This window comes from Leucopleurus acutus, assembly GCF_964270905.1.
Source record: "Leucopleurus acutus genome assembly, chromosome: 16".
NCBI classification, from domain to species: domain Eukaryota; kingdom Metazoa; phylum Chordata; class Mammalia; order Artiodactyla; family Delphinidae; genus Leucopleurus; species Leucopleurus acutus.
The window spans coordinates 41,654,597-41,680,113 of NC_139158.1; the positions used below are offsets into that span (position 1 = coordinate 41,654,597).

The 25,517-nt window shown below is 50.6% G+C and overlaps 2 protein-coding genes across 2 annotated transcripts in view; both read left to right on the forward strand.

Annotated features, from left to right (window-relative positions):
• CFAP61 (cilia and flagella associated protein 61) overlaps positions 1-14,628 on the forward strand; it is a gene marked incomplete at both ends in the record, with an annotated part of 251,678 nt that extends 237,050 nt beyond the window's left edge. Inside the window, 2 exons of the mRNA XM_082857551.1 lie at positions 7,029-7,119; positions 14,428-14,628. Of these exons, the coding sequence (XP_082713677.1) occupies positions 7,029-7,119; positions 14,428-14,628 (292 nt within the window). The remainder of the gene's footprint in view (positions 1-7,028; positions 7,120-14,427) is intronic.
• Positions 14,629-22,335: 7,707 nt separating this feature from the next.
• On the forward strand, positions 22,336-23,886 carry INSM1 (INSM transcriptional repressor 1; the record flags this gene model as incomplete). The annotated part of the gene is made up of 1 exon (XM_082856357.1): positions 22,336-23,886. One exon carries the CDS (start codon positions 22,336-22,338, stop codon positions 23,884-23,886), a length of 1,551 nt encoding a protein of 516 aa, XP_082712483.1.
• Positions 23,887-25,517: the final 1,631 nt, after the last annotated feature.

Here is a 25,517-nt window from a genome sequence, read left to right on the forward strand (position 1 = left end):
CCCAGCCGTAGGCAGTGTCAGCTTCTGGTTCCTGGCACACCAGGGTAACTGGCCAAACACCAGCTCTGCAGAGCCACGAGCTGACCAGCACTAAGAGAGAGGTTGCTTACAAGCCAGTCAGAAGATGGTGACTTCTGTCAAAGATCAGAATTTTGCTTTTAGTGCCAGGGCATCGAGAGGCATTTTTCCTTAGAGCAGTAAACATCCTTTATCTGGTGATGCCTGTTGTAGATGGCGACAACAACCCTGTAGCCGAATTATATTCAGAGGAGACTTGGTTTTCTGTTATCTAGATCTTGTGCAGGTGACAATTACAACTGATCTCAAATAACTAGTCGGTTTTGCTTTGAAAATCATTCATCTTACCTTTCTAGATCTGCCTCGAAGCAATAAATGAACTAGATAGCAATTCTGGCAAACTTGAACTGGACAGGAAATAGTCACATCAAACTTCCATCTTGGTCTTCAGGGTTTTCTTGTCACAGTGTGTCACGGGGCTGTGTCTGCTTGTGTAATATGTGGCATCCTTGAGTAAATCCACCACCCCAGAAATGTGTAATTTAATTTCCAAGCAAACCTAGGGCTAACTGGAAATGCTTATTTGTTCCTATTCTTAGTTTTGAAAACTGTTTTGAAATGCATGAATCCACTTTCTTTTATGGGCAGAATAAAATGACCAGAATGCAACCTCACAGTGGGAACACAAATTGTTCTCCCCTGTCCTCTGCATTTAAGCCAACTCAGGCCAGATGGGGATGTGGACGACACCAGGGCTTTCCCATGGACTTGGAGGTGACTGTCACATATAGAAAGTAGTGTGTGTGTGTGTATGTGTGTGTTTCCACAAGGCTTACTTTGGGGGCAGGTTTAAATCTAGTTAAAGATATGTTCTCATTCTGGGAACTTCAACTAAACACACTCTCCCAATTTATGTAGATTTAACTGTAAGAAAAGATTGTTAAGTAGATGTTGTGGAGTCTATTGGGTATCATGGCAGACAATGTATGTTCTCTCTTTGCTCTTCAGAATCCTGAGTTATAGGATGTTATTTTGTACCTAAAATAAATGACAATGATCCCCAGACTCCCGGCAGCCAAGGAAGCCATTTGACCAAACTTAGCCAGTAAGATATAAATAGAAGTACTGTGTGAGATTTCTAGGAATTGTTCCTAAAATAAAGAATAAGGACCCTCATTTTCCCTTTTTCCATCCAAGAACATATCTATGATGACTGGAGCTCAGCAGCCATTTTGCTCTGTGAGGCCAAGGGCCCTATGGTTAGTGCTGTGATCTGATGTCTATGGAACCACCACGCCAATCCTGGACACCCCACCTAGACTTTCTTTATATGAACAAAGCACCGCTATGCCTTTTTAAAGCCAGGGTTATTTTGAATTTTTTGGCAAACATTTGCCCGAGAGGGGTGACATAGAAATGCAGCGACAGAAAGGACGCAGATGTGAGGGCAGCCGCCCCACCTGGCCCTCCGCCCCGCCCCCGGCCCTCCACTCTACCACATCCACCCTTGTGTGTGCACTTTGGGGGTGGGGACCACAGTGCCCAGCAAAGCATCTGCCACCAATGGCTGTGATGGAGTAACAGCAAAGAATCGCCCCCCTAGGTTGTCCCCCTCGTTGCCACTTTGCAGCCACTGAGGTCAGCTCTGGCCGACGCCTCAGAGAGGAGGGGAGAGCACGGCGGAGACGGAGCAAGCATTCGCTGAGGGGTGGGCAGAGGCGGCAGAGAACAGAGGACCAGACGAAAATGGGTGTCGGAGGGAGAGACAGAGGGCTTTGAAAGGCCTCACGGAACCTGTTAGGAAGGATGAACGAATGGACAGAGGATGGAAGAAGAAAGGAAGACAGGACAGCATATGTGTTTTGGGCACACATACTGGCCTGGGGAAGGGGACGGGGGCAGGTGGCTTCAGAGAACATGTTTACACACCTGCTTCTGTTACCAACCCTTCGAGTCAAGTCCCGATAAGGGTCCTCCGGCCCCGTGTTACTTGTGCCAATAGAACAAGATGGAGATGGGCTCAGAGCAGAGGAAAGCTTTCTTCTCTGATCACGGAAGGGAGGGGTGCAAGCCCCTGCCCTAGAGCACAGGCTCTCTGGGACAGGCCTTGGGCGGGACAGGGATGGGGACGGGACTGCTTTATAGGGGTCTCACCGGCGGGAGGGACGGGGTTCTGGGGGGTGGCGGGGTAGCTGTGCTGCTCCGGCCCCGGGCCCAGAGCTGGGCACAGCCTCTCTGCACACGCCCAGCTCAGCTAGGGTGTCGGTTTTACAGCTGGGAACTCTAATCCGACACGTTAGGTGCGAGGCATCTGCACACAGTCCCCCTCCAGGCAAGTGAAACTAGACTGAGCACAAAAGAAGAGTTAGACCTTATCACCCAGATTCCATCTCGTTTTTCCTGGGTACCCCAGTGGGCTTTGCTGGTGACACCTCCGTGTCACCCAAATTGCTTAACCAGGACTGGTGGGCACACCACATGCCCACCGTGGCCCCAGAGGTGAGGGATGCTGGCCGGGCTGGTGGATGGACCACAAGGGACTGCAGGGGCATCTCTCCATTGAGCTGGTTGCCGCTGTAGAACAACGAGGACCCAACGTGGCCAAATCTGACCTTTTAGAGAAAGGCCGAAACTCCAATTTCCAAATGCTGTTCAGGCCAAAGCAAAGACGTCTCTAGGTCACACCTGGCCCCCAGGGTGTCTGCAACCTGGATGATGGACCCTGTCGTCTGTCACTTCCTTTCTTCTGCATGTGGAGTGTCCACAGGAGGGCCGAGGCCCCCCAGCCACGCTGCAGCCCAAAGGCTGAGGCTTCCTGCTGGGTGTCACGTACTCCCAGGCCTGGCAGGAGGAGAACGTCTGTCCTCCACCATGAGTCTGTGGTGCTGTCAGTACAAGAAAGGGCCTGGACCACGAGAACATCATGCTCCCGGGAAGGCCTGTGGGCCCCCCAGCTGCAGTGCCCCCCAACCCCCAGGAGAAAAGGCAACTCTTGGGTGAGTTTCCAGCTTGAATAAACCTCTGTGCAGGTGTGAGGGGCAGCTGGGGACCCTCTGATCAGGTCCAAAAGCAAAAACTGACTATTATCACACTAAGATAAAATGAGAATGCTTTTCATTAAAAAAAAAAAAAATCTTGGAGGGCAAGGTGTGTTTCTTCTCTGCCACTCTCTGCCTTTTCCAACTGTTGTGTAGTTTAGCATTTCCAGTTGCTCTTCTGAAACTCTCTCTCCTTCCCTACCTGCTGCTGAAGGGCCCTGGCCTTGGGCTTGAGATCCAGGACCTGAAAGAACAGCATTTATCCACCTATCTTTCCCCTTAGACGCGTCCTGCTTGCCCCATGGCTGGCGAGTGCAGCCTCACCGGCGTGTCTTGTCCCTTTGCTCTTCTCAGCATCCGGCGTGGCCAGTGGCAGAGCTGGTTATCAGATCCCTACCCCATTGGTGTGATGCTGTCCATCAGCTAGGCCGAATGACCAGACGAGGACGAGCTCTGGAGAGGTCTGACCAATTCCTTAACGATTGCACCACATCGACCAGAATGCTTAATTCAGTTCCACAAGTTGACATTTCTTGGGCCTTCTGAGAAAAGTGTATCGTTTGCAAAAGTCACGGAGAATCTAAGTCCCCCCAAATGAACCAGGCCAGCCGTGGCAAAATGAACAGAGACATTCACATCTTCTGTCTGGGTCCTGGAGCGTTCGTGTAAGCTTTTTCTCATGGCTGTTTAGAAATGAATTTCATGATGCGAACACCCAAGTCTACACAGGCACTTAGAAACCACACGTGGCCGTGCTCTTACCAGACAGTGTCTCCTGAAGACTGCGCGGCCACCAATGATGGAGGTCTTCCATTTTGAACGTAAACTGGGAAAGAAGCGATTGTTTTCTATTTTTTAAATTCACCGTGTTCACGGAAATATACATTTCCCCAAAGGTCAGCACTAATGCCAGCTATCCAAAGCCCCCGGGGCCGTTAATGCAGACCTGCCCCCCACCCCACCAGCCTTGGCAAGGATTCCAGAAGCCCCTCTCCTTTCTATGGAGAAGGAAAGAAACTAAAGCACAGGAGCCATTCAGTTTGGGGGAAAAACTAGACCTAAAGCTTTTCCTAAAGTAAAACTTCTTTCTAACATTGTATCAAAAGGAGACGATCTTCACTTGACTAAATGTTCTCATCCATTGCAAAATGAGTTCTGTTAAATTCAAAGCTCTTCCAATTTTAAGAATGAAGGCTGCCATGTTTCCAGGATGATTTCAAGGAGGCCCACAGGGGTCCATGCCACTCAAAATCCCCTCTTGCCCACCCTAAACAGAGTCACCGCACCAGCGCAGAAGCTCCCCACAGAGCGGGGAGAAGCAGGCCCAGGTATCCTCACCAGCTCCTCCAGTCTCCTGAGAACCAGCCTGTGCTGGACGCCGTGGGGACCTGTTGCCCACCATGCGTTAGAGGTCAAGACACTCCCTGCGTCAGCTTTCCCGCACGGTCAGAAGTGTCCCACGCACTGAAGTGGGTAGAAGCCTTCAGGCCACGAGTTAGCTCCACAGAGGAGGTTTGCACTGGATGTGGGCATGGATGGCACTGGGGAGGTGCAGACGTGGACACGGGTCCTCTGGGCTGCCCATCTGGCAGGAGGGCCAGGGTGGAAGGTGTCTGGAGGGGCCGGAGGAGGTGAGAGCCTCAGACCCTCCACAGGGATGCTGCCGTGGAAACACACACGGGAGGATTGGGCGTCTGAGCAACGCAGGAAAGATGGCGACAAACATAAAAGTGCCCACTGGTCTCTAACTCAGGCATTATAGTGGTTTCAAGATTTGCAAGTCCACAACTCCCTGAAGCTTTTCTAGAAGCTGCTGAGACCTAAGAGGCAGGGACCATCCTGGCACAGCTGCGCTTGAGTGTCTGGGCTTAGGCATTACTGATGCTTTGGTCCAAGAAGCTACCGTCTGAGGAGATCAACATCACCCCTCTCAGTTGATGCCTTCCAAGGTGGCCGGCTCCACATCAGTGCCTTTGCTCCAGGAATTAGATGGGTGTTGGATGTCGGCTTGGGTCTGTGGGGGCCCAGAACCCCTATCAACTCCATTCATTCAGGATTCAGCAGCCTTGAGTCACTCAGACCTCTGACAGGTTTCCACGAGTGCCCCCCGGACCCCCTCTGCCCTCCCTCCGGGCCTCAGGGCTCAGGCAGACCACCCTTCAAGCCTGGGCTCACCCACGGCTCTCCCCCTGTTCCCATGAGGCTCGCTCTTTGGTACTACTGCCCATCTTGGGGCACTTTGCAGTGTTTTATCGCCTATTTATTTAGCAGAACTTTATTCTATATTAATGAAAGACCAATCAGGGCCAGGCAGGATGGAGTGTATACCATGCTGTGTGCAGTTTACGCATTCATTATTGCTTCCTTGGTTCAGTGAACATCTATAGGACGCCTGTTGCACACAGGTGCTGAGCTAGACAGCCGTGGAGCTATCACACAGCACGTGTGAGTGCATTTCTGCCTCCAGGATCATCCTTCCCGCCCATCACCTTCCTAAGCTCAACCCCTACCACCCCACCCCACCCCCCACCCCCGCCCTGCTTATCTCTACTCCGCCTCCTTGAGGGCCAGGCACATTCCTGCCTCCGGGCCTTTGCACCTGCTGTTCCTGGAAGGCTCTTTCCCCAGAGCCCCACGTGGCTCACTCTCTCCCATCTCTGTCCCTCGGGCTTTACTCACTAAGTCACTGTCTTAGGGGAGAACCTTGCTCTGTGTCTCCTGTCCTCGCTTGATTTATGTTTCCTCCTAAGCAGTTCTTATTTGCATACTGAACATGGACCTATTTATCGCTTGGATATAAGCTCCACGGTGGCAGGGATGTTTGTCTGTGTTGGTCCCTGCTGGTTCCCCAGTACCCAGGACAGTGCTGGTCACAGAGTGGGTATGGAGCCCACATTAGTGGAATTAATAGTTGGATGAAAATATGACCTGAACAACAAAGTAGGTAGTTAAGGATGAAATTAGGTCCTATTCTGGTCAGGCGAACAGGTGATAGGTACTGAGCCGTGCGGCTGAGTGCCAGGTTGATTGTACGCATGCTTGTCACTGCCCCGGTCCTTTAATGCCTCGGTGTCCCTGGGGCTCGTTACCTCCTTCCGAAGAATTAACTTGTCTCGGAAAACAGAAGGTGCTCATCTGCACGTGGGCACCAGTTTTTCTTCTGCTGGACACACACGTGACATCCACTAACAGTCCCAGGAACAACAAACTCACATCCAGAGGAGCTCACATCACCCACGTGTCTCTAACCATGAAGGAGCGAAGTTTCCTGTTCCGAGACACGGAACATTAAGACAAAGTAAGAGTTAAAATACCAGTAAATGTTCCTGGCTCTTCCAAGAATGCATCAAATATTCAGCAATCCCCTGTAAATAAAGGATGGCCATACTGTCTTCCACATAAGAAAGCATGTGTTCAAACAGTTTTCAGGGCAAAGTTAGCAAATAGGGCCACCAACAGAACTGCTCTCTGAAGAAAGATTCAATTAGGCGTCCGTGCAGTTGCACGAAGGCCGTGTTGCAACACGGAGGTGGCCTGTTTTTCTGGTCATTATTAATCCAGAAACCTTAATGATGAACAACATTTGTGTTATTGTCTCCCCAAATTTAATTTGTTTATGCAGCAGTTCAGTTAATCCTGCAATCTGTTTTTCTCAAACGAGGGCAGATAATGGAGACACCGTTCTTTACAAGTCTTCAGGCTTTTAAATTCTGATAAAATCAGGGTTCTTCACTGGGTCTTGCCCCAGCTCTGAATTAAACCACTTTAAATGTAATTATGGAAGCTGGCCTTACATCAGGGACATCCATTTACAAAATTGATTGGCCATGCTGTTCCGCGAGCCATTTCACGAGCAAACGATCGCAAAAGGGCCAGAACCGTGATTTATAAAGGCAAAAAAAGCAGGTAAATACTTTATCAGTGGTAATGAGAAAGTTTCCAACTAACTGAACCTTTTTCTTCCCTCACCAGCTACTTCATGGAGCCGTGGTGCATGGCCCTCTTTCACGATCGTTTTATTGATCTCCGGAAAGAGTTACGCCAGATCTTATCCTCCAAGGAGGTGAGAGTGATTAACAGATATGTAGGTTATTCCTTGCAAATTAGAAGCAGTTACAGTTGTTGATCATTTAGACTTTTCCCTACATTCCCACTTTACGGTTTCACTTTGAAAATCAACTGTCCCTCACAGAAACAAACTAAGGAGTAGGTAAACATAGATGGTGATATTTCAGGGAATGTGGATTGTTCCAATCTTTTATGCGGGGCAGATTTGCTTTCCCCTTTTACAAGTACCTGTACTTTCATTATCCGCGGACAGTGAGGGCTGAAAGCGCGGTGTGGGTGGTATCTCCTTGCCCTCTAGCATGAAGGCTGCGTTCCTATAGTTTCTGTCCGCGTTTGCCAGCTGTTCGCTAACCCTTCGTGTGCGCGTGTTGTTCCAAAGGTGTCAGGGGACTCAACAGGTGTCGAAATGCACTCCTTTTATAACCGACACTTCTTTCTCCAAGCAACGTAGGATTAACTGGAAGTGAGGCTGTACACCCCGCAGGCTCCGTACTCGGCAGGAAATTGGACTCTGCCATGTACGTAGTAAAATATTTGTGAACATTTATCTTTTTCGACACCTAGAGTCCTTACCGGAGCTGCGGGGAGTTTACATCTTTGGTCAAACGTGCATTCTAGACTCCTCCTCGATTCACTCGGACGAGAGCTGGGGCTCAGCTGACCTTCCGCCTCGTCCGACTGTCTAGACGGGCAGGTTCTGCGTCTCTGTGTCGCCTCCTCGTGGGTCCCCGGGGTGTGGGCTGCCACACCGGATGCACAGATGCAGCCCAGGTCCCCAGGCCCCTCGTTCTAGCCGCTGCACGCCCCACCTCACCGAACCACACAGGGACCCTCCGAGGTGGGTGGAGGCACTGTTGTCTCACCTCCACTTCACCCATGAGGAAGCTGAAGCCGAGAGACTTCACGCAACCCAAGGGTCTCCCGCTCCAAAGCCAGGGTTGTCGGCCCTGGACCACAGCGGTGGGTGGTACCCTCTCCTCATTGCCCCGCCCCTGTTCAGTTTCATCCCTGGGAGGGGGGGGGGTCCAAGCTGGGAAACTGACATAATTTTACTAATCAGAGGTAGATTCAGATTGGGAAACATAGGTTTAAAGTTTAAACCAAACTCAATTCTCTTTGATGCCCACAAAGATAGGAACCAGGCGGGGAAGCGTACCCAAGGGAAGCAGAGGGGCCGACGGCTAAAGGCCCAGGTCAGCCACGGCAAGAGTCATTCAAATTGGAAATGAGAATAGTAATGAGATAGAGAGAGAGATTTAGGATGTCACAGGTCAGCCAGGTCCCTGCACTTCGTTCGGGGCTGTGAGGAAGTCGGTCCACATTAAAACATGACCCCGAGCTGGAAGCCTGGTGCTCACTGAGCTTTGCTAAGCTCCCTCCCTCTTTCCGTCCCAAGACAACCTGCAGCTCACCACTGCCCCGTAAGAAGGAGTCATCAGTATTCTCGCTATTCCATCAACATTCTATGCCTAAACCTTCTAAACCCCAGATCTGAACTCCTCAGTTAACCTTTTGCACAGAGCCAAGCGGTTTTTGGTGTCAAGTTTAAAAGGGAAACTTTCCCTTCATTTTCCCAAGCACACATCCTCAAAAGCAATGGTGGCTGCTTCTCATGGCGCCCGCTGAGACTCCTGAAACCTTTTAGGCAGGAGAACATGTTTGCCGTGGGTCAGTCTGCAGTGCGTAAACTCGGCCTGGCAGTGGGCCCTGGCAGGAGAGCAGGGAGACTGCAAGTGGTCTTTGCAGAAGATGCTCTAAGGCTTCCCCAACCATCCTCATGGGTTCTCTACATTTCCAGAAAGGGGAACCTCTGCAAGAAGAGCCTCCACTGGGGGACTGTTCTGACATCTGTCAAGTGCAAGGGCCACAGGAGGCATTGGGGCCTGTAGTGGTGTCTGCCTGTAGCTCAGATACACATGGAACAGGGACTCAGAGAGCTCGGGGGGAGAAAGGGAGGGTTTGTGTGCGAGCACGGGGCACAGAAGAATGGCCCCAAGGAAGTGCCGGCCACCAAAAGTCAGAGTGACTGTGACAGGTATGGTGGAGACAGGCCAACAGTGGAAGTGGTAGTCATACAAACAGACATGCGGGAATTTCACTGAGGAGTCTGGTAATAGGAAAACAAAGCAGATAGCCTTCACTACAGAATAACAGTAATTCCTTTTACCAAACGTTGAGATGATGTAACCCACTTAATTTCACTTTCTACCTTGTCTTCAGGGAAGTACAGAAGTTCAATCCCATTAACTATGATGTCCTAGCACTCAGTTTATCAATTTTCCCCTCCCTCCACGTGTAGAGAAAGAAATAAATGACTATTATCTAGGACTTCCATAAGTCATATGTAGATTTTAAATGTGTATATGGTTTATTTTGAAAACAAGATCCTTATAAGACATCTCAAATCCTTTTGTGGAAGTCAAAAGGGGAACGGCTTATAAATCCTCTGGTCATGCATCTAGCCAAAGAGTCACTGACCAAGGTGAAATTCTGTATAGTCAAAATCATCCTTCAGAAAGATGGCTATTGATAGAGTTGGGAAAAAATAGTTTGAAAATAATAGAGACTTTAATATCTCACTTTCAGTAATGGATAGAACCAGATAGAAGATTAACAAGATAATAGAATACTTGAATAGCACTAAAAACCAACTGGACCTAACAGATTCATACAGAGCACTTGACCCAACAACAGCAGGATGCATGGTCTTCTCAAGTGCGTGTGGAACATTCTCCAGGACAGGCCACCAAACAAGTGTCAATAAATTTTAAAAGACTTAAACCATACAAAGTATATTCTCCAACCACGATGAAATGAGACTAGAAATCAACTAGAAAGTGAACAACAGATTCTTAAGCAACTTCTTTGGTTTCAAAGAAGAAACCAAATGGGATGTTAGAAGTACTTAGAGACAAATGAAAATGAAAACACAACCGACCAAAATTTATGGGATGCAAAGAGAAAACAGTTTTCAGAGAGAAATTTATAGCTGTAAATGCTTACATTTAAAAAACAGGAAAGCCCTCAAATCAGTAACTTAATTCTACTCCTTAAGGAACTAGAAGAAAGAAAACCAAACTAGAAAAAGAAAACCAAACTAAACCCAGTGCTAGCAGAAGGAAGGACTTAATAAACATTAGAGTGGAGATAAATGAAATAAAGAATTAAAAAAAAACAGAGAAGACTGATGAAACCAAAAGCTGGTTCTTTTAAAAGATCAACAAAATAAACCTTTAGCTAGATTAATCAAGAAAAAAAAAGACTCAAATCCCTAATGAAATGAAAATGGGGACATTTACCAACCTTAAATAATAAAGGTTAAAAGAGAATATTATGAACAATTGTATGCCAACTAAACAGATAACCTAGATGAAACAGAGAAATTCCAAGAAACACACAAACTACAAAACCTGACTCAAGAAGAAACAGAAAATCTCAAGAGACCTATATGACAAGAAAAGGTATTGAATCAGTAACCTAAAACCTCCCAAAAAAGGGAATCCCAAGACCTGACGGTTTCACTGCTGAATTCTACCAGACATTTGAATAAGAATTAACACTGATCCTTTTCAAACTCCTCAGAGAAATAGGAGAGGAAGGAACACTTCCTAGCCCATTCTATGAGGCCAGCATTACCCTGATACCAGAGCCAAAGACATCAAAAGAAAAGAAAACTACAGAACAATATCCCTTATGAAGTTATGATGCAAAAATCTTCAGCAGAATACTAGCAAACTAAATCCAGTAGCACACTAAAAGGATTATACACCACGACCAAGATTTACGCCAGGAATGTAAGAGTGGTTCAACATATGAAAATTAATCCTTGTAATACACCACATTAATAAAATGAAAGAGGGGGAGAAGTGCTATAATCTCAATTGATGCAGAAAAAGCATTTGACTAAATCACACATGCTTTCATAGTAAAAACACTAAAAAGCCAGGAACAGAAGGAAACTGACCCAACCTGATAAAGAGTATTTATGAAAAGCCTATAGCTAACATCACACTCAATAGTGAAGGACTGAAAGTTTTACCTCAGAGATCTGGAACTAGACAAGAATGCCTGCTTTCACCACTTACATTCAACAGTGTACTGGAAGTTCTAGCCACAGCAATTAGGCAGGAAAAAGAAATAAAAGGCATCCACGTCTGAAAGGAAAACTACCTCTATTTTCAAAGGACGTGATCTTATATAAAGAAAATTTTAAAAAATCACAAAAGAATATTAGAGCTAATAGATGGACTTGGCAAAGTTACAGGATATAAGATCAACATACAATAATCAGTTGTCTACATTAGCGATCAATAATCCAAAATGAAATTAAGAAAACAATTCTATTTACAATAGCATCAAAAATATTAAAATACTTGGGAATAAATTTAAGCAAGGAGGTATAAGACTTGTACTCTGCAAACCACAAAACATTTCTGAAAGAAATTAAAGAAGACCTTAATAATGAAAAGACATCTATGTTCATGGATTTGAATATTTAATATTGTTAAGATAGGATAACCTAAATGGGAAAAGAATCTGAAAAAGAATAGATATATGTATATGTATAACAATCACTTTGCTGTATACTGAAACTAACACAACACTGTAAGTCAACTATACTCCAATATAAAATAAAAATTTTAAAAACCAAAGTGCCAAGTTTTAAACTAAAAACAAATATTGTTAAGATAGGAATACTATGCAAAGCAATCTACACATTCAGTGCAATCCTATAAAAATCCCCATGGCTTTTTTTTTAGAAATGGAAAAGTCAATCCTAAAGTTCAGATGGAAATGCAAGCTAAAAGAATTTGAGGAATTTTTAAAAAGTTGAAGGATACACACTTTGCAATTTCAAAACTTAATACAAATCAACAGTAACCAAGACAGTATGGTACTTGCATAAGGATAGACATATAGATCAATGGAGTAAAATTAAGAGCCAGAGTAAACCCATTTATATGAAAAGATGTTAACATCACTAATCTTTAGGGAAATGCAAACCACATCATTAATCATTAGGGAAATGCAAACCAGGGCCCCAGTGAAATACCACATCACGCCCACTGGGATGGCTATAGTTAAAAAAAAAAAAAAGAGGAAATAATGATTGTTGGCAAAGATGTGGAAAAATAGGAACTCACACATTGCTAGTGGGAATGTAAAATTATTATGCAGTTGCTGTGAAAAAAATGGTTTGATGGCTCCTAACAGCTTACAAACAGAATTACTATATGACCTAGCCATTGCACTCCTAGGTATATAACCAAAGGAATACTTGTATATGAACGTTCATAGCAGCACTATTCAGAATTACAAGATGGAAGAAAGAACCCAAATGCCCATCAAGGGACAGGTGGATCAACAAATGTGGTCTATCCACACGATGGAACGTTATTCTGCCATAAAAGAAATGAAGTGCTGATACAGTCTAGAAAGTGGATGAACCTCAAAACACTGAGTTAACTGAAAGAAGTCAGACATAAAAGGTCAAGTGTCGTCTGTGGCATTGTGAGGTGAGCTGCTCACAGATGAGCACGTTGGGAGGGGAGGTGGTCACCCTGGGCGGGGGTGGTCACAGTGTCGGCGGGAGGTGATCACACTGAGAAAAGGTCACACCAGGAGAGGCAAATGTACAAAAATGAGTTTACGATCTAGAGCAGTATTTGTGTTCCGTAAATTTAAAAGCTCCATTATGTGACCTTACACCATTTACCCTGATGTTAGAACAGCATCATGCAACACGAGCCCAAAATCTTCTCTAATTTTTGTATATTCACTGCTTATGTTTGATACATTTTTCCTGAAAAATTAAGGGAGAAAGAATCAATCTCAGATGTACTGCATACGTGCTTGGGCACTCAAATGTTTCAGTGCCTCTAATATTTAGTTCTGGGCATCCCTTGCCATTTTCTCTCTTACCGTCTTTGTTGAGCCCATTTGGAGTCCTGGCCCCGCACTGACTGTACTTCCAAGTGATGTGTGTATAATCTGCCACACCTGGCAGTGTCTCACTTACTTAACCAAGTGATAATTACCTTATGTCTCCATATAGTTTGAATCTAGTTTTCTAAGTTCTTACTATTAATAAATTAATGATCCAGTAGAACTCTGCAAGTTATCCGCTTTTTTGTGGTTTTTTGCTGTTAAAAAAAAAAAAGAATCATTGGAAGGTCAAATAAATATACCATCAAAGTCCATCTTCCTTTAGGGTAATTTTCAATTATTGTGGTGTTCAGAAAGCACACAGCTCAAATCTCAGTGAAGTGATTTTATTTTGGCCACGCCACATGGCATGTGGGATCTTAGTCCCCTGACTGGGGATCGAACCTGTGCCTCCTGCATTGGAAGCACAGAGTCTTAACCACTGGACCACCAGGGAAGTCCCTTTTTAAAAACGTTTTTTAATTTTTGAGTGAAGTGCTTTTTATAACAACCCTCCTATAGATGGGCAGATAGGTGATGGAGCAAGTATGGTAGCTGCAGAAACCAGGTAGCGTGTATGCAGGTGTCAAGCGCACCGTTCTGTCAACTTGCCTCTATGTTTGAATCCTTTTACTTTATAATAAAATGTTGGAAAAATCTCTACTGTATTGTAAACATGCACAGCATATGCCTCTCAACTTCAAATAACTTTATTCCCTCTGAGCCCCATCTTTAAAGATATCAATGAAATTTGCCTTTACTCAGAATTTATTCCAGGGTTTTAAAAATCCCATTTCTTGGGGACTGTAACCAAGTAAAGTAACCATCTAGGAGTTTTCATGTAAAAATCTTTAATCACCTCCTTTCTTATTTTTAAAACAAGCCTGATATACAGATCTTTTCTATCTGTACATTAAGAGCTTAAAATTAAGAGCTTAAAATTACTACCCTTGCTGAACCTTGAAGACATTATGCTACGTGAAGTAAGACAGTCACAAAAAGACAAATAGTGTTTGATTCCATTTACACGAGATGCCATAGAGAAAGGAGAAGGGTGGTCGCCAGGGGCTGGGAGGAGAGGGAGGGGGAGTCAGGTGTTAAATTAAAGAGTTACAATTTGGGAGGATGCGGACATTCTGGAGATGAGGGTGGTCATGGCTGACAGTGTGAAAGCCCCTAACACCTTTGAATCTTACACTTAAAAATGGTTAAAGTGGTAAATTTTATGCTATGTGTGTTTTGCCACAGTTAAAAAAAAATTTTTTTTTAATGTAGAAAACAAAATGACCAACCTTGGGGAGTTTTAGTGAAACTGCCCTCTTACTGTGGAGCTAAGCCCAAGTAATTTTAGTATCTGGCCTCTTACCGTATTTTCCAGGAGGAAAACCTTCCTTCCATAGAAGAATTAGCCCGTCGGATCGAAGATGAGGGCATTAACCTGCCCGAGAAGCCCAGGAATTACCTCAAAAGAGTTTTCCAGGAAACCATCTACAGGCCTCTGGTGGAGAAGAGCATCCTTGACTATCTGCGCTATAATCATTACCACCTGCCCATGTACGCGTGGCAGGGCATCGTTTAGCGGTGGCCACGGCCTCCACTTGATTGCTTCCACTCGTATCGTTCCGGGAAGTGCTCCGCAGAAGCAGGAAACCTCTCTGAAGCCTGGCTGGACCGCCAGGCACCGTCGTGGTTCCCTCCTTTCTTTTCCGTGTCCACCGATGCCTGTGGTTTCCTATCGTCCCAGTAGGTGGCGCACGGCGGTGCGTCTGGATTCTGGGGCAGGGAGACGCTTTACCAACACCAGGCGTGTTCCTGGGCAGAATAACCCATTTTAGCAATAAAATGAGACCGTACTGTGTAAAACTTGTTTTTTACCTTGGGCGTGGTTCTGTTTGATTTTCTGAAAAGTCCTGCCGCCAATGCTGCTAGTCCTTTACATGTTTACCCGGTCATACTCGTGGGCGATAAAAAAGAAAATCGTGTGCCCAGGATGGAAAATGAGTAAAACAGATGACAGGAAATTATCTCTGTGTTAACATCAGAAGGACTGATTGCACAGACAAGTTTACAGGAACTTTTGAAACGAGGAGGCTGCTCTCACGGCCCCTGTATTTCTACTTCCTGTCCCAGATCAGGAGCATAAATGCACCGAAAAACTGGAAGATCAATTCAGGTTCACACACAGGTTTTAGACTAGAAAACGGTGGTGGGAAACTAATCTCGGTCATTTCCTTTGGCCCTCAGCGCTGTTGCTTTGCATCGGCCCCCTCTGGTACCTGTCACCTGTAACGTGGGTCAGTAGCCCTCTTTCTTGTAAATAAAGCAAATTAAGTGCCTAGCACAAAATACGGATTCAGGAACAACACATAAGACTGTTTTCATTTATTTGAATCTCTTTTAAGCAGATAGTGTGACACAATTTGTGTCTGAATTTTTGACCAGTAGAGCTTAAAAGTGGCTTTCGTGGACAGAATTACAGTTTTCGTTCTTTTTTTTTTTTTGGCATTTATGTTAATATTTAGCAAAAGTTAGCTCAATTACAATGACTACACAGTAATTTGGAGGATGTCACAGCTGGCATTACAGAATTATCCACCATTAACAAACTGATACCTCTCAGAAATAAAATGGTTTTGGAACCCTAGACTCTGATTTTTCTAAGGCAGGCAAAAGCAAGCAATAAACTCCATTAATTCCTGCACACGTATGTTTTTCGCAAGCACATGGGTCATTCAGAGGGAGGGCCCAGCTCCCACCATATGGTACAAACTGTGTAACTCTTGTGGAGAACAATTGCTACTGGTCCCCTCTTCAAACTGCAAGCCCAACACATATGGAACCATATTTCAGGGCCTGCAAATGAGTCAGCTCAAGAAACTCTCCTTCCCTCACCCCCTTCCTCTGAGAGGCCCTGGATTAAATTCATCAGCAAATGGAGTGAGTTTCTTTGACAGGCCCTGGGACCTTGGGTGGAGATTAACAGTACAACCAGTTAGAGGATCAACAGTTATGATTTCTGTGACTAAGTACTACCATTAAAAAGCTTCTGGTCACATAAAAGTGACCCCATATGATAGTGCCAAACTTAATGTCAAATCATGCATACACTTTCTAGTAAGTTTTCCTTTGCTGCCTTTTTAAAAGTAGTCTTGGGCCCCCAGAGGTATCATGGCAGATTTGAAAATGTCTAGAATATAATTTAGTCTACATGGTGCATTGGAGGAAGTTACTGACCATTGTCCTATATTCAGAAAGTGAGTCGTTTCCTGAATCTAGGCAGGAATTTTAGCATATTTGTGCAGACAAGCATTTTGTCACTAAGGAACCACTTTTCTAATAAGAGACGAACCCAAGAGTTGTTGATCATAGCTTGAAACTGGCTGTTTTAAGGGCTTTAGGAAAATAAAGATATTTATTCCTCGATGATGATGAATCCTGGCAGAAGAAAGGGCTTCAGAAAGACCAAGTTTGAACTTCTCTTGGGGAGCCCTGGCATGGCTTCTGTAAGAGACATGAGTGCCAGGAAGTCCCCAGGCATTTCAGCGTGTGCTGCTCAGCAGGGAGTCTTGAACTCTAAGCCCAATCTTACTGACAGGAAAACACCAAAGTTAAATTTCCCACGTTGTATTCCCCCCAAATCACATGTCACAACCATGCCTCACAGTTGCCTCTAATGATCTTCTGACATAAGTCGGTTTTTACTAGCACGTGGCCACCTCCTTCCCCAAAATGGCTCCTGAGATGCCACCGAAATATCCCAGGAAGGCGAGAGAAAAAGAGAAGATGATGTGGGAGAGGAAAGAGAACACTGTACGGAGAAAATGTGAAGCCAGCCAATCAATATTTACCCTCAGAAGAGGGTGTGTGTGCGTGTGTGTGTGTGTGTGTGTGTGTGTGTGTCTGCGCGTGAGAGAGAGAGCGCGCGCACACGGGTGCACGGCTGAGTGTTAGCCAAGGCGCAGGGAGAGGGGCTCGAAAGTCGTCGTGAGCGAGGAGCTGTTGATTGTTTTCTGGTTGAGAGAAGAGGTGATGATAAGGCTGGGATACAGTGCGCGCCGGGCCGGGCGGAGCGACAGCTGTATGCTAATACTCGCAGAAACCAGCCTCCGCGTCCCCCATTAAAGCAGGCGGCCAGGAGGCCACACATCACTGAACAAATAGGCTCTCTCTAGACAAATAAAATAACACACGTTGGCCTGCGGGGAGTGGGGAGAGCCAGAGGGGGAGAGGAGCGGGAGGAGAGGGTGGGAGGGGGAGGGAGAGGAGGGGAGAGAGGGAGCCCCTGAAGGAGAGAGGATGGACGGGGAGAGAGCGGAGGGGAGACGAGGTGATGGGGGGCAGGGAGGGAGACCAGGGAAAAGAATGAGAGGGACAGTCCGAGGGGGAGAGGGTCGGGGGTGGGCGAGACCGTGAGGAGGAGAGAGATGGGGGAGTGAAACATGCGAAGAGAGAGGGAGAGGTGGGACGGGGTGGGCAGAGAGGGGCAGGGGAGAAAGAAGGGAGCGCCCGGGAAGGAGGAGAGGAGGGTGGGGGAGGGAAGGTGGGAGAGAGAAGGAGGCGGGCGGGGGGGGGGGCCCGGCAGAGAAGGAGGGCGAGAGGAGGAACACGGACACCTAAACCCAACAGCAGCAGCAGGACGGACGGAGTTGGGGGGTGGGGGTGGGAACAGAGGCCCAGGCGGACAGCGCGACTCTCCAGCCCCCGGGCGCCTGGCTGCCTCTCTGTCCGCCCCCCGGGGCTGGCGAGGACTGGGGACGTTCCGAGTCGCCGTGGCCTTTCTGGTCAGTTTTGCTGGGGCTTCGTCGCTGCCTTTCCTGAGACTGGGGCGCGCGGGGAGCCGGGCCGCCCCTCACAGGTGGGAGCCGCCCCCTGCGCGCCCCACGCTCGGGGCCCTCCCGCTCCGCTCGGTGCCCTCCCAGCTCTTCCTGGCCTCATCTTCTGCTTAGGACTTTCCCACACTTCCTGGCTTCTCCTTCGCCCGCTTTGGCCAACATCGCCCTTCCCGTCGCCCAGCCCGGGGACTGTCCGGCCCGCCTCCCCTGCCCGGCCCGCGACAGTCCCACCCGAGGCGAAAACAAACAGCCCCGAGGGCACTTCAAGGAGCGTGCGGAGGCCCGACGGCACACTCGGGAGGATGAAAGGGGGCGGCCGGCCACCCCGTGGGCCCCGGCGAATAATGGGCGCGCGGCAGATTGCCGGGGGCACTTGAAACTCGAGGGGAGGGAACTGCTGGAGCGCGGTCCCTCCCCGCGCCCGGCGGACGGCGCAGCCTCGCGGATTCGCCGTCGTCTGCCCTCTTTCATGCGCTCTCCTTTTGTGTAGAATTATTTAAACGGGAGATCCATGGCAGCTTTATGCTAATGTGCCGAACAAAGGCGACGGCCCGCCGGTGGGGGCCCGGAAGGTGCCTGGAGGCCGGAGCGGGACGGGCGGGGAGGCAGCGGGCTGCGCGTGGCTCTCGCGTGCCCTGGGGCCAGACACGGCCGCCCCTCATTCCTGCAAACACAAAGCCTCTCCGGCTCGGGCCGGCGCGCGCGGCGCACGGGGAGCTGGGCCCCTCCGGGACCTGACGGCGGGCTCTGCGCCTGGAACGCTTGGTCCAGGCCCGGCCGTGGCTCGCGGGCCGGGAGGGCCTCTGCGAATCCGGCAGAGGCGTCCGCAGCCGGCCCGGGAAGACGCTGGGGGCGCTGACCACTCCCTCTCGCGCCTCCCGAGCGTCTCCAAACGCGCCGCGCGCCGCGGGGTGAGACTGCGGACCCTCCTGTCCTCTCCTCTTAGGAGCTTAGGGGCTGCCTAGTCCCGGCGACATCTCACGGGGCAATTCCTGAGCCGAAATTCCTCGCTCTGGCGCTTATCTCCAAGCTTTGCGCTTCCAGCAACTCCCTGGCGCTAAACTCGGGAGCCGAGGGTCACAGTGAACCCCACTGCGTTCCCCGACGGCAGCCTAGGACTCCAGGACAGGAGATCTTAGAGCGGCCGCGGCCTCCAGCTCTGCAGCGGTCAGAGGAAGAATCCACCGCGGGGTCCGCAAGCACGAGGGCCGAAGAGGCCTCTGGATTTTTCCCAAGCGCCGGCCAGGACCCCACAGGAAGGGGAGGAGTCGCTTGGGGCCTGGGAAGGACACTTCGGGACCCTGCCTGGGATCCCTCTGCTCGCCTCCTCCCGTGAAACTCCCCAGGAGGGGGCAAGTCAGCGCTCAGTGTTTCCCCAGCCCAACTCCACGCGGCCCCTATCCGGAATCGCAATGCGCAAAGGCCCGCCGCCGCGGCGCAGCGTGGTAGCGCTTCGCTCTCTTCCAAGAGGAAGGAAAATATCTCGACTCACTGTCCAAATGCCCGCGGGCGGGCAGGTTCTGAGAAATAAAATCACGCAGAAGACGCAAACCCACGGCCGGGAGCAAGGGTGCACGTCCTTGGAGGTTGCCGGTGTGTGCGTGAGCGCAGCCTAATTCTTCCTCAGCCCTGGGTTATGAAATTAGTTTCGAATACTCGGACCTTTCAAGTTTCCATTTGTTTTTGACGGTACCTGTCTGAAAGCAGATTTCATTTTCGCTGGCCAGACTAGAAACCACAAAGAAAAAGAAATGGATCCATTGAATCTCAGTATTTCAATAGTGTTCAATAGATTCTCCTGGCTTAATTCAGAGCCCTATTTGAATTTGCTGCATTCAGGCAGGGGTTTTGTTTTGTTTCGTTTTTAGCCTCCCACCCCCGCCCTCTTTACAATTATGGGTGTTGTTATTTTTAAAGGATTCACAAGGTGACTAACTCTCCCTGTTATCTGTTGAATGAAAGGAGTGTTACACATGTAAGACCAAATACCCCGCCGTCAGTTGGGGATGGCGGGCTGAGCCCCCGCCCTATTATTCCACAATCCAGATGGGATTCGTGATTAGAAAATAAAATTGGCCAAAGCTGTCCCGGAATCCCCTTCCCACTTCTAATTTCATCAGCAGTATCAATCAGCGCTCAAAAGAGCAAGGAAATAACGTCAGTTACTTTTAGACTGAAAGATATATATAAATTTTAGATAAACTCGTTTTAGAATTTCTAACTTTTTTCAGGACTAGCATTCATCGTAGTTAGCATTTTTAAAACGATGAGAGTTTTCAAAATATATTCCATTATGTGTATTCTTCTCGTTTCAGTCTGTGAGTTAAAAAAATTACAAACATAAAATCACCAAATGTTTTCCCCTTGATTAGTCAACTTGATTAACCCCTTGATTAACTAATTCTAACAACTGTCCCCATTACAACTTATTACTCATGTGGACTTTTTTTTTTTAATCTTTCATTTCCACGCCAGGGTATTTTCACAGGGAAAATCCAAAACAATGAAATACCTTCAGTGGAATCAGACGTAAGCAAAACTCAGCAAAGTCTATCTGAGTGCACAGAGCTTTTCAGAAAAGTGTTCGTTTCCTTCTCTTTCAATAAAGTGACATCTTCTTCACAACATATGACATTTTCTGTGGTTTTGCAATTTGTTCCCTAGTGATGGGCGATCAGGGCCACTACGCACTCTTGGGGTTCTGCCCCCATCCCCCGGAGATTCTGCCTTTTGTGTTTCCTTGGGGCAGGGCTGGGAAGAGGTTGGAGGCAAAGGGCCCGGTCTGGGGTCCAATCGGGGTGGCGGGGCTGGGGGGTGGATTTTCACTGTTGTCTTTTCCTGGTGGCACCGGGGGGGGGGCGGGGGGAGGCGGCCTGTCCTCTCCGAGGCCGCAGCTTGCCTCAGAGGACAGATTGCCCCCCTCTCCCCCCGGCCGGCAGCACGCGCCTCTTTTGAGTCCAGATTGGCCGCGACCGGCGCTCAATAGCGGGAGGTTAATTTCCTTCACAAAGGTGAAGGGGGCACGGCTCCGGGGGGCCCCGCGCCCAGACAGGCGGCCCCTTTATTCCGAGGCGCCTTGATTGGAGCCCTTGATTTAGCATCTGATGTCAACCGACAGACAAAATGCCCGCTCGGAATGAAAATGCATGAGGCCGTGCAAGGAGAGCGGAAACCAACTTCACTGGGGCGCACGCGGCTGGCCGCGCGTTTCGGGCTTTGGCCAAGTCCACCCGAATCAACCCGGCCCTGGGCGGCGCGGAGGCTCCGAGCAGCCTGGACCGGGCCCCTTCAACGATGCCAATGCCGGAGCCTCCGGGAACTTTAAAAAAAAAGTTCAGAAATTCAAGGTTTTTGGAACACAGCCCAGCCTGCCCCCTCTCCCATCCAGCGCTGCGTCTGCTGGCCATTGAAGAAGTGAGGTGCCAACTGTTTCTCAAACTCGAGAGGAACCTTCCCGAGGCCCGAGAGTGCGCAGCGGCTGCGGACACAAACATCGCCCTCAGCTGCTGCCAGAAGGCCAGACCCTCCACCCAAACTTGGAACTCCAGGGTCCCATTTTCGTTTAGACCCTGGGTCCCCCGGCCCATCAGTCCGAGGCCCGGGCGGGGCTCTGGGCGGCCCGGGCTTTGCAGCTATTTTCGATTCCGGATTATTTCCCAAACACCAGGAGGAGTTCCTGCGCCTCCCCCAACCCCAGTCCCGCCCCGGCCGCCTAACTCAGATCTCCCCCGCGCCTGCTGCTGCCCACCGCCGCCCCTACCCAATCAGCGAGCACAACTTCCCCCTCCGCTTCGGCTCGCGGATTGAACCCTCCTGACATATTTGGGGCCATTCTTCTCCTTTGTTGCTATTTTGCTCGCGACCCGCGGGTAATCCCAGCGCGGGAGGGGGGCGAGCATTGTCGTGCTGATGGACGGGCCCATTTGGCGGCTCCGCGCCCCCGGGAGGAGAGACACAAAGCCCAGGCACGTGCGCCTCCCCATAGAGGAGCAGCCGACCGTGAAGGGAGGCGGGGCCGGGCGTGTGCCTGGGCCGGGCGGGGCGGTGGCGCCGGGCGGGGCGGCGGCGAGGCGCGCGCGGGGGCCCCGCGCCCTCAGGTACATCTGCCGCACCTACCGGGCGACCCCCGAGTCCCGGCCCCCTCTTGGCCGCCGCGTCGCCCTCCCAACCCGACCGGGCGGAGGAGCTGCGGACGCGCTGATTGGCTCCGGGGGAAGCGGGAGGCGAGAACAATGGCCCCCTCCCCCAGTTAAAAGGGAGCGGCTCCCGGGCCCGGGGATAGGGACGCGCGTGCAGGGCGCAGAGCCGGGCCGAGCCGCCGCCGGCGCCACGCGAGTCCCGCCGCCGTCGCCGCCGCACCCGGGCCATGGGCCGAGGGCACTGAGGGCCGCCGGGGCCGAGCGCGAAGGTGGGACCGAGCCAGCGCCTCGCCCTCGCCCTCGCGCCGCGCCAACATGCCCCGCGGCTTTCTGGTGAAGCGCAGCAAGAAGTCCACGCCCGTGTCCTACCGGGTCCGCGGCGGCGAGGACGACGACCGCGCGCTGCTGCTCTCGCCGGGCTGCGGGGGCGCCCGCGCCTCGCCCCCGGCGCCGAGCCCCGGGCCGGGCCCTCTGCCGCCGCCGCCCGCCGAGCGCGCCCATGCGACGCTCGCCGCCGCGCTCGCCTGCGCGCCGGGCCCGCCGCCACCCCCGCCGGGGCCGCGGGCCGCGCACTTCGGCAACCCCGAGGCCGCGCACCCCGCGCCGCTCTACAGCCCCACGCGGCCCGTGAGCCGCGAGCACGAGAAGCACAAGTACTTCGAGCGCAGCTTCAACCTCGGCTCGCCCGTCTCGGCCGAGTCCTTCCCCACGCCCGCCGCGCTGCTCGTTGGAGGCGGCGGCGGCGGCGGGGCCAATGGCGCGGGCGGCGGCGGCACCTGCGGCGGCGACCCGCTGCTCTTCGCGCCCGCCGAGCTCAAGATGGGCACGGCGTTCTCGGCCGGCGCCGAGGCGGCCCGCGGCCCGGGGCCCGGCCCCCCGCTACCCCCCGCCGCCTCCCTGCGGCCCCCAGGCAAGCGACCCGCGCCCCCCGCCGCCGCCGCCGCCGCCGCCGCCGCCGAGCCGCCCGCCAAGGTAGCCAAGGCCCCAGGCGCCAAGAAGCCCAAAGCCATCCGCAAGCTGCACTTCGAGGACGAGGTGACCACGTCGCCCGTGCTGGGGCTCAAGATCAAGGAAGGCCCGGTGGAGGCGCCGCGGGGCCGCGCGGGGAGCGCGGCGCGGCCGCTGGGCGAGTTCATCTGCCAGCTCTGCAAGGAGGAGTACGCCGACCCGTTTGCGCTGGCGCAGCACAAGTGCTCGCGCATCGTGCGCGTGGAGTACCGCTGCCCCGAGTGCGCCAAGGTCTTCAGCTGCCCGGCCAACCTGGCCTCGCACCGCCGCTGGCACAAACCGCGGCCTGCGCCCGCCGCCGCCCGCGCGTCCGAGCCCGAAACCGTTGCCAGGGCTGAGGTGCGGGAGGCGACGGGCGGCGGCAGCGACCGCGACACGCCGAGCCCCGGCGGCGTGTCCGAGTCGGGCTCGGAGGACGGGCTCTACGAGTGCCACCACTGCGCCAAGAAGTTCCGCCGCCAGGCCTATCTGCGCAAGCACCTGCTGGCGCACCACCAGGCGCTGCAGGCCAAGGGCGCGCCGCCGGCGCCCCCCGCCGAGGACCTACTGGCCTTGTACCCCGGGCCCGACGAGAAGGCGCCCCAGGAGGCGGCCGGCGACGGCGAGGCGGCCGGCGTGCTGGGCCTGAGTGCGTCCGCCGAGTGCCACCTGTGCCCAGTGTGCGGGGAGACGTTCCCCAGCAAGGGCGCCCAGGAGCGCCACCTGCGCCTGCTGCACGCCGCCCAGGTGTTCCCCTGCAAGTACTGCCCGGCCACCTTCTACAGCTCGCCCGGCCTCACGCGGCACATCAACAAGTGCCACCCATCCGAGAACAGACAAGTGATCCTCCTGCAGGTGCCCGTGCGTCCGGCCTGCTAGAGCGCGCCCTACACCCCGGCCCCCCGAACCGTGCCTTCGCTTGGAGACCCACGAAGAGAGCGCGCCCCGACCCCGCGTCCGCGCCGGGGGCACCCACCCCCGGTGAAAGTGTCGTCTCCGCTTCTCTCGGTGTAGCGTGACGGTAACCCCGATCCTCTCGTTGTGACTCCTTTTGGACCCCTCGCCCCCTTTGCGTTGTGTCCCCTTCCCCCCCATGGCGCAACAGGAGCCAATGTCTTTCTGTACAAGGGAGAAAAGCTGTACGCGTTTGTCTCGTGGTTGGAAGCCTCCCCTTGGAGGGGAGATGTTTTTCTTGCTAGTATTCTCTGTGCTCACGGTCTAGAAACGCGGTTTGCTCTCGCCTACCAATCTCTGCTCTCTATGTATGTAGCGTACGGGTTGTTTTGGGTGAATCTTGAGGAATAAATGCCTTTCTATTTCACAGGCTGTAAATTGAACTTCCCACACGATTAGCTTTATTATGGCTTGTGAACTGCTGGAGTCTGGCTTTACCTTTTTGTATGTGAACAAATCAAATTGCTTAAAAAAGAGTTCTCTTTAGTCTAGCCACAAATGCCTTGAACTGTTGTCTGTTTGGGATTGTTTTTCGGGGGGAGGGAAGGGAATTTTCAGAAGATGCTGTAGAAACTGCCTCAATGTTTCACGTAAGACTTTTCGGTTCGATCATCTTTGTTGAGGTAGGACTATAATGAGTTCCCTCTAAATGTATATGTTGATTTATGAGTAATTGTTATTTATTCTTTATTTATTTATATTAATTATGAAGATTATGATATTATTTGATTGCAGGTTTTTTTTGGTGCGCTTCCCCCCCCCCCGCCACTCTTGACATTTCACTGTGCATTTTAGAAGAGAGCCTTTTTCTAAGGGGATCTGTTAAAAGTTTTAACTTTTATACCTATCTGAGCGAATTACAGACAACCTACCATTTTATTCTGCTTGGAGCGCCCCCAGGGCCCTCGTACAAACGACAGCTCTTACTTTTAAATGCAATCTCTTTTCTACATACATTATTTTCTTAATTGTTAGCTATTTATAGAAAGCTTCAATAGAACTGTTTCAACTGTATAACTATTTACTATTCAAATAAAATATTTTCAAAGTCAAAGTTAGGTGGACTTATTTCTGCATCACGTGGTTTCCACAAGGATTTAAAATAGAGCTTCCAATGATTTCTTATATGTGTGTCTATTGTTTATTAAGAAAACCCACCACCGTCACTAGGATCGTGGGTTTTTAGAGCTGAGCCTGAGCTGCCAGATTCTCCCCTTCCGGCACTTCAAGGGTGTAGGCTCAGAACAGCTAAGCTGGAGCCAAAGGCTTGTTAGGGGTCCTTAGGAATGTACTGGAAGGTGGGGGTTAGAAGGGAAGCTGTGCAAACCTTTTCCAGAGAAATCTAGATAAACGTCCACACAAACCTATCCTTTTAACCAAGGGGATATAAGAACACCGCTTTAATTTAGCAGATCCTTCGTTTCCTGACAGTTGGGGGCTCAGTGTAACCGTAATTCCTCAAGTAAAATGGGTAATTTCTGATCCTTAAGTAACAACTAGGAGAAAGTAGAAACGATTTTATGGTCAGATTTTCAAAATAAGGGAAGCAGAGCAAT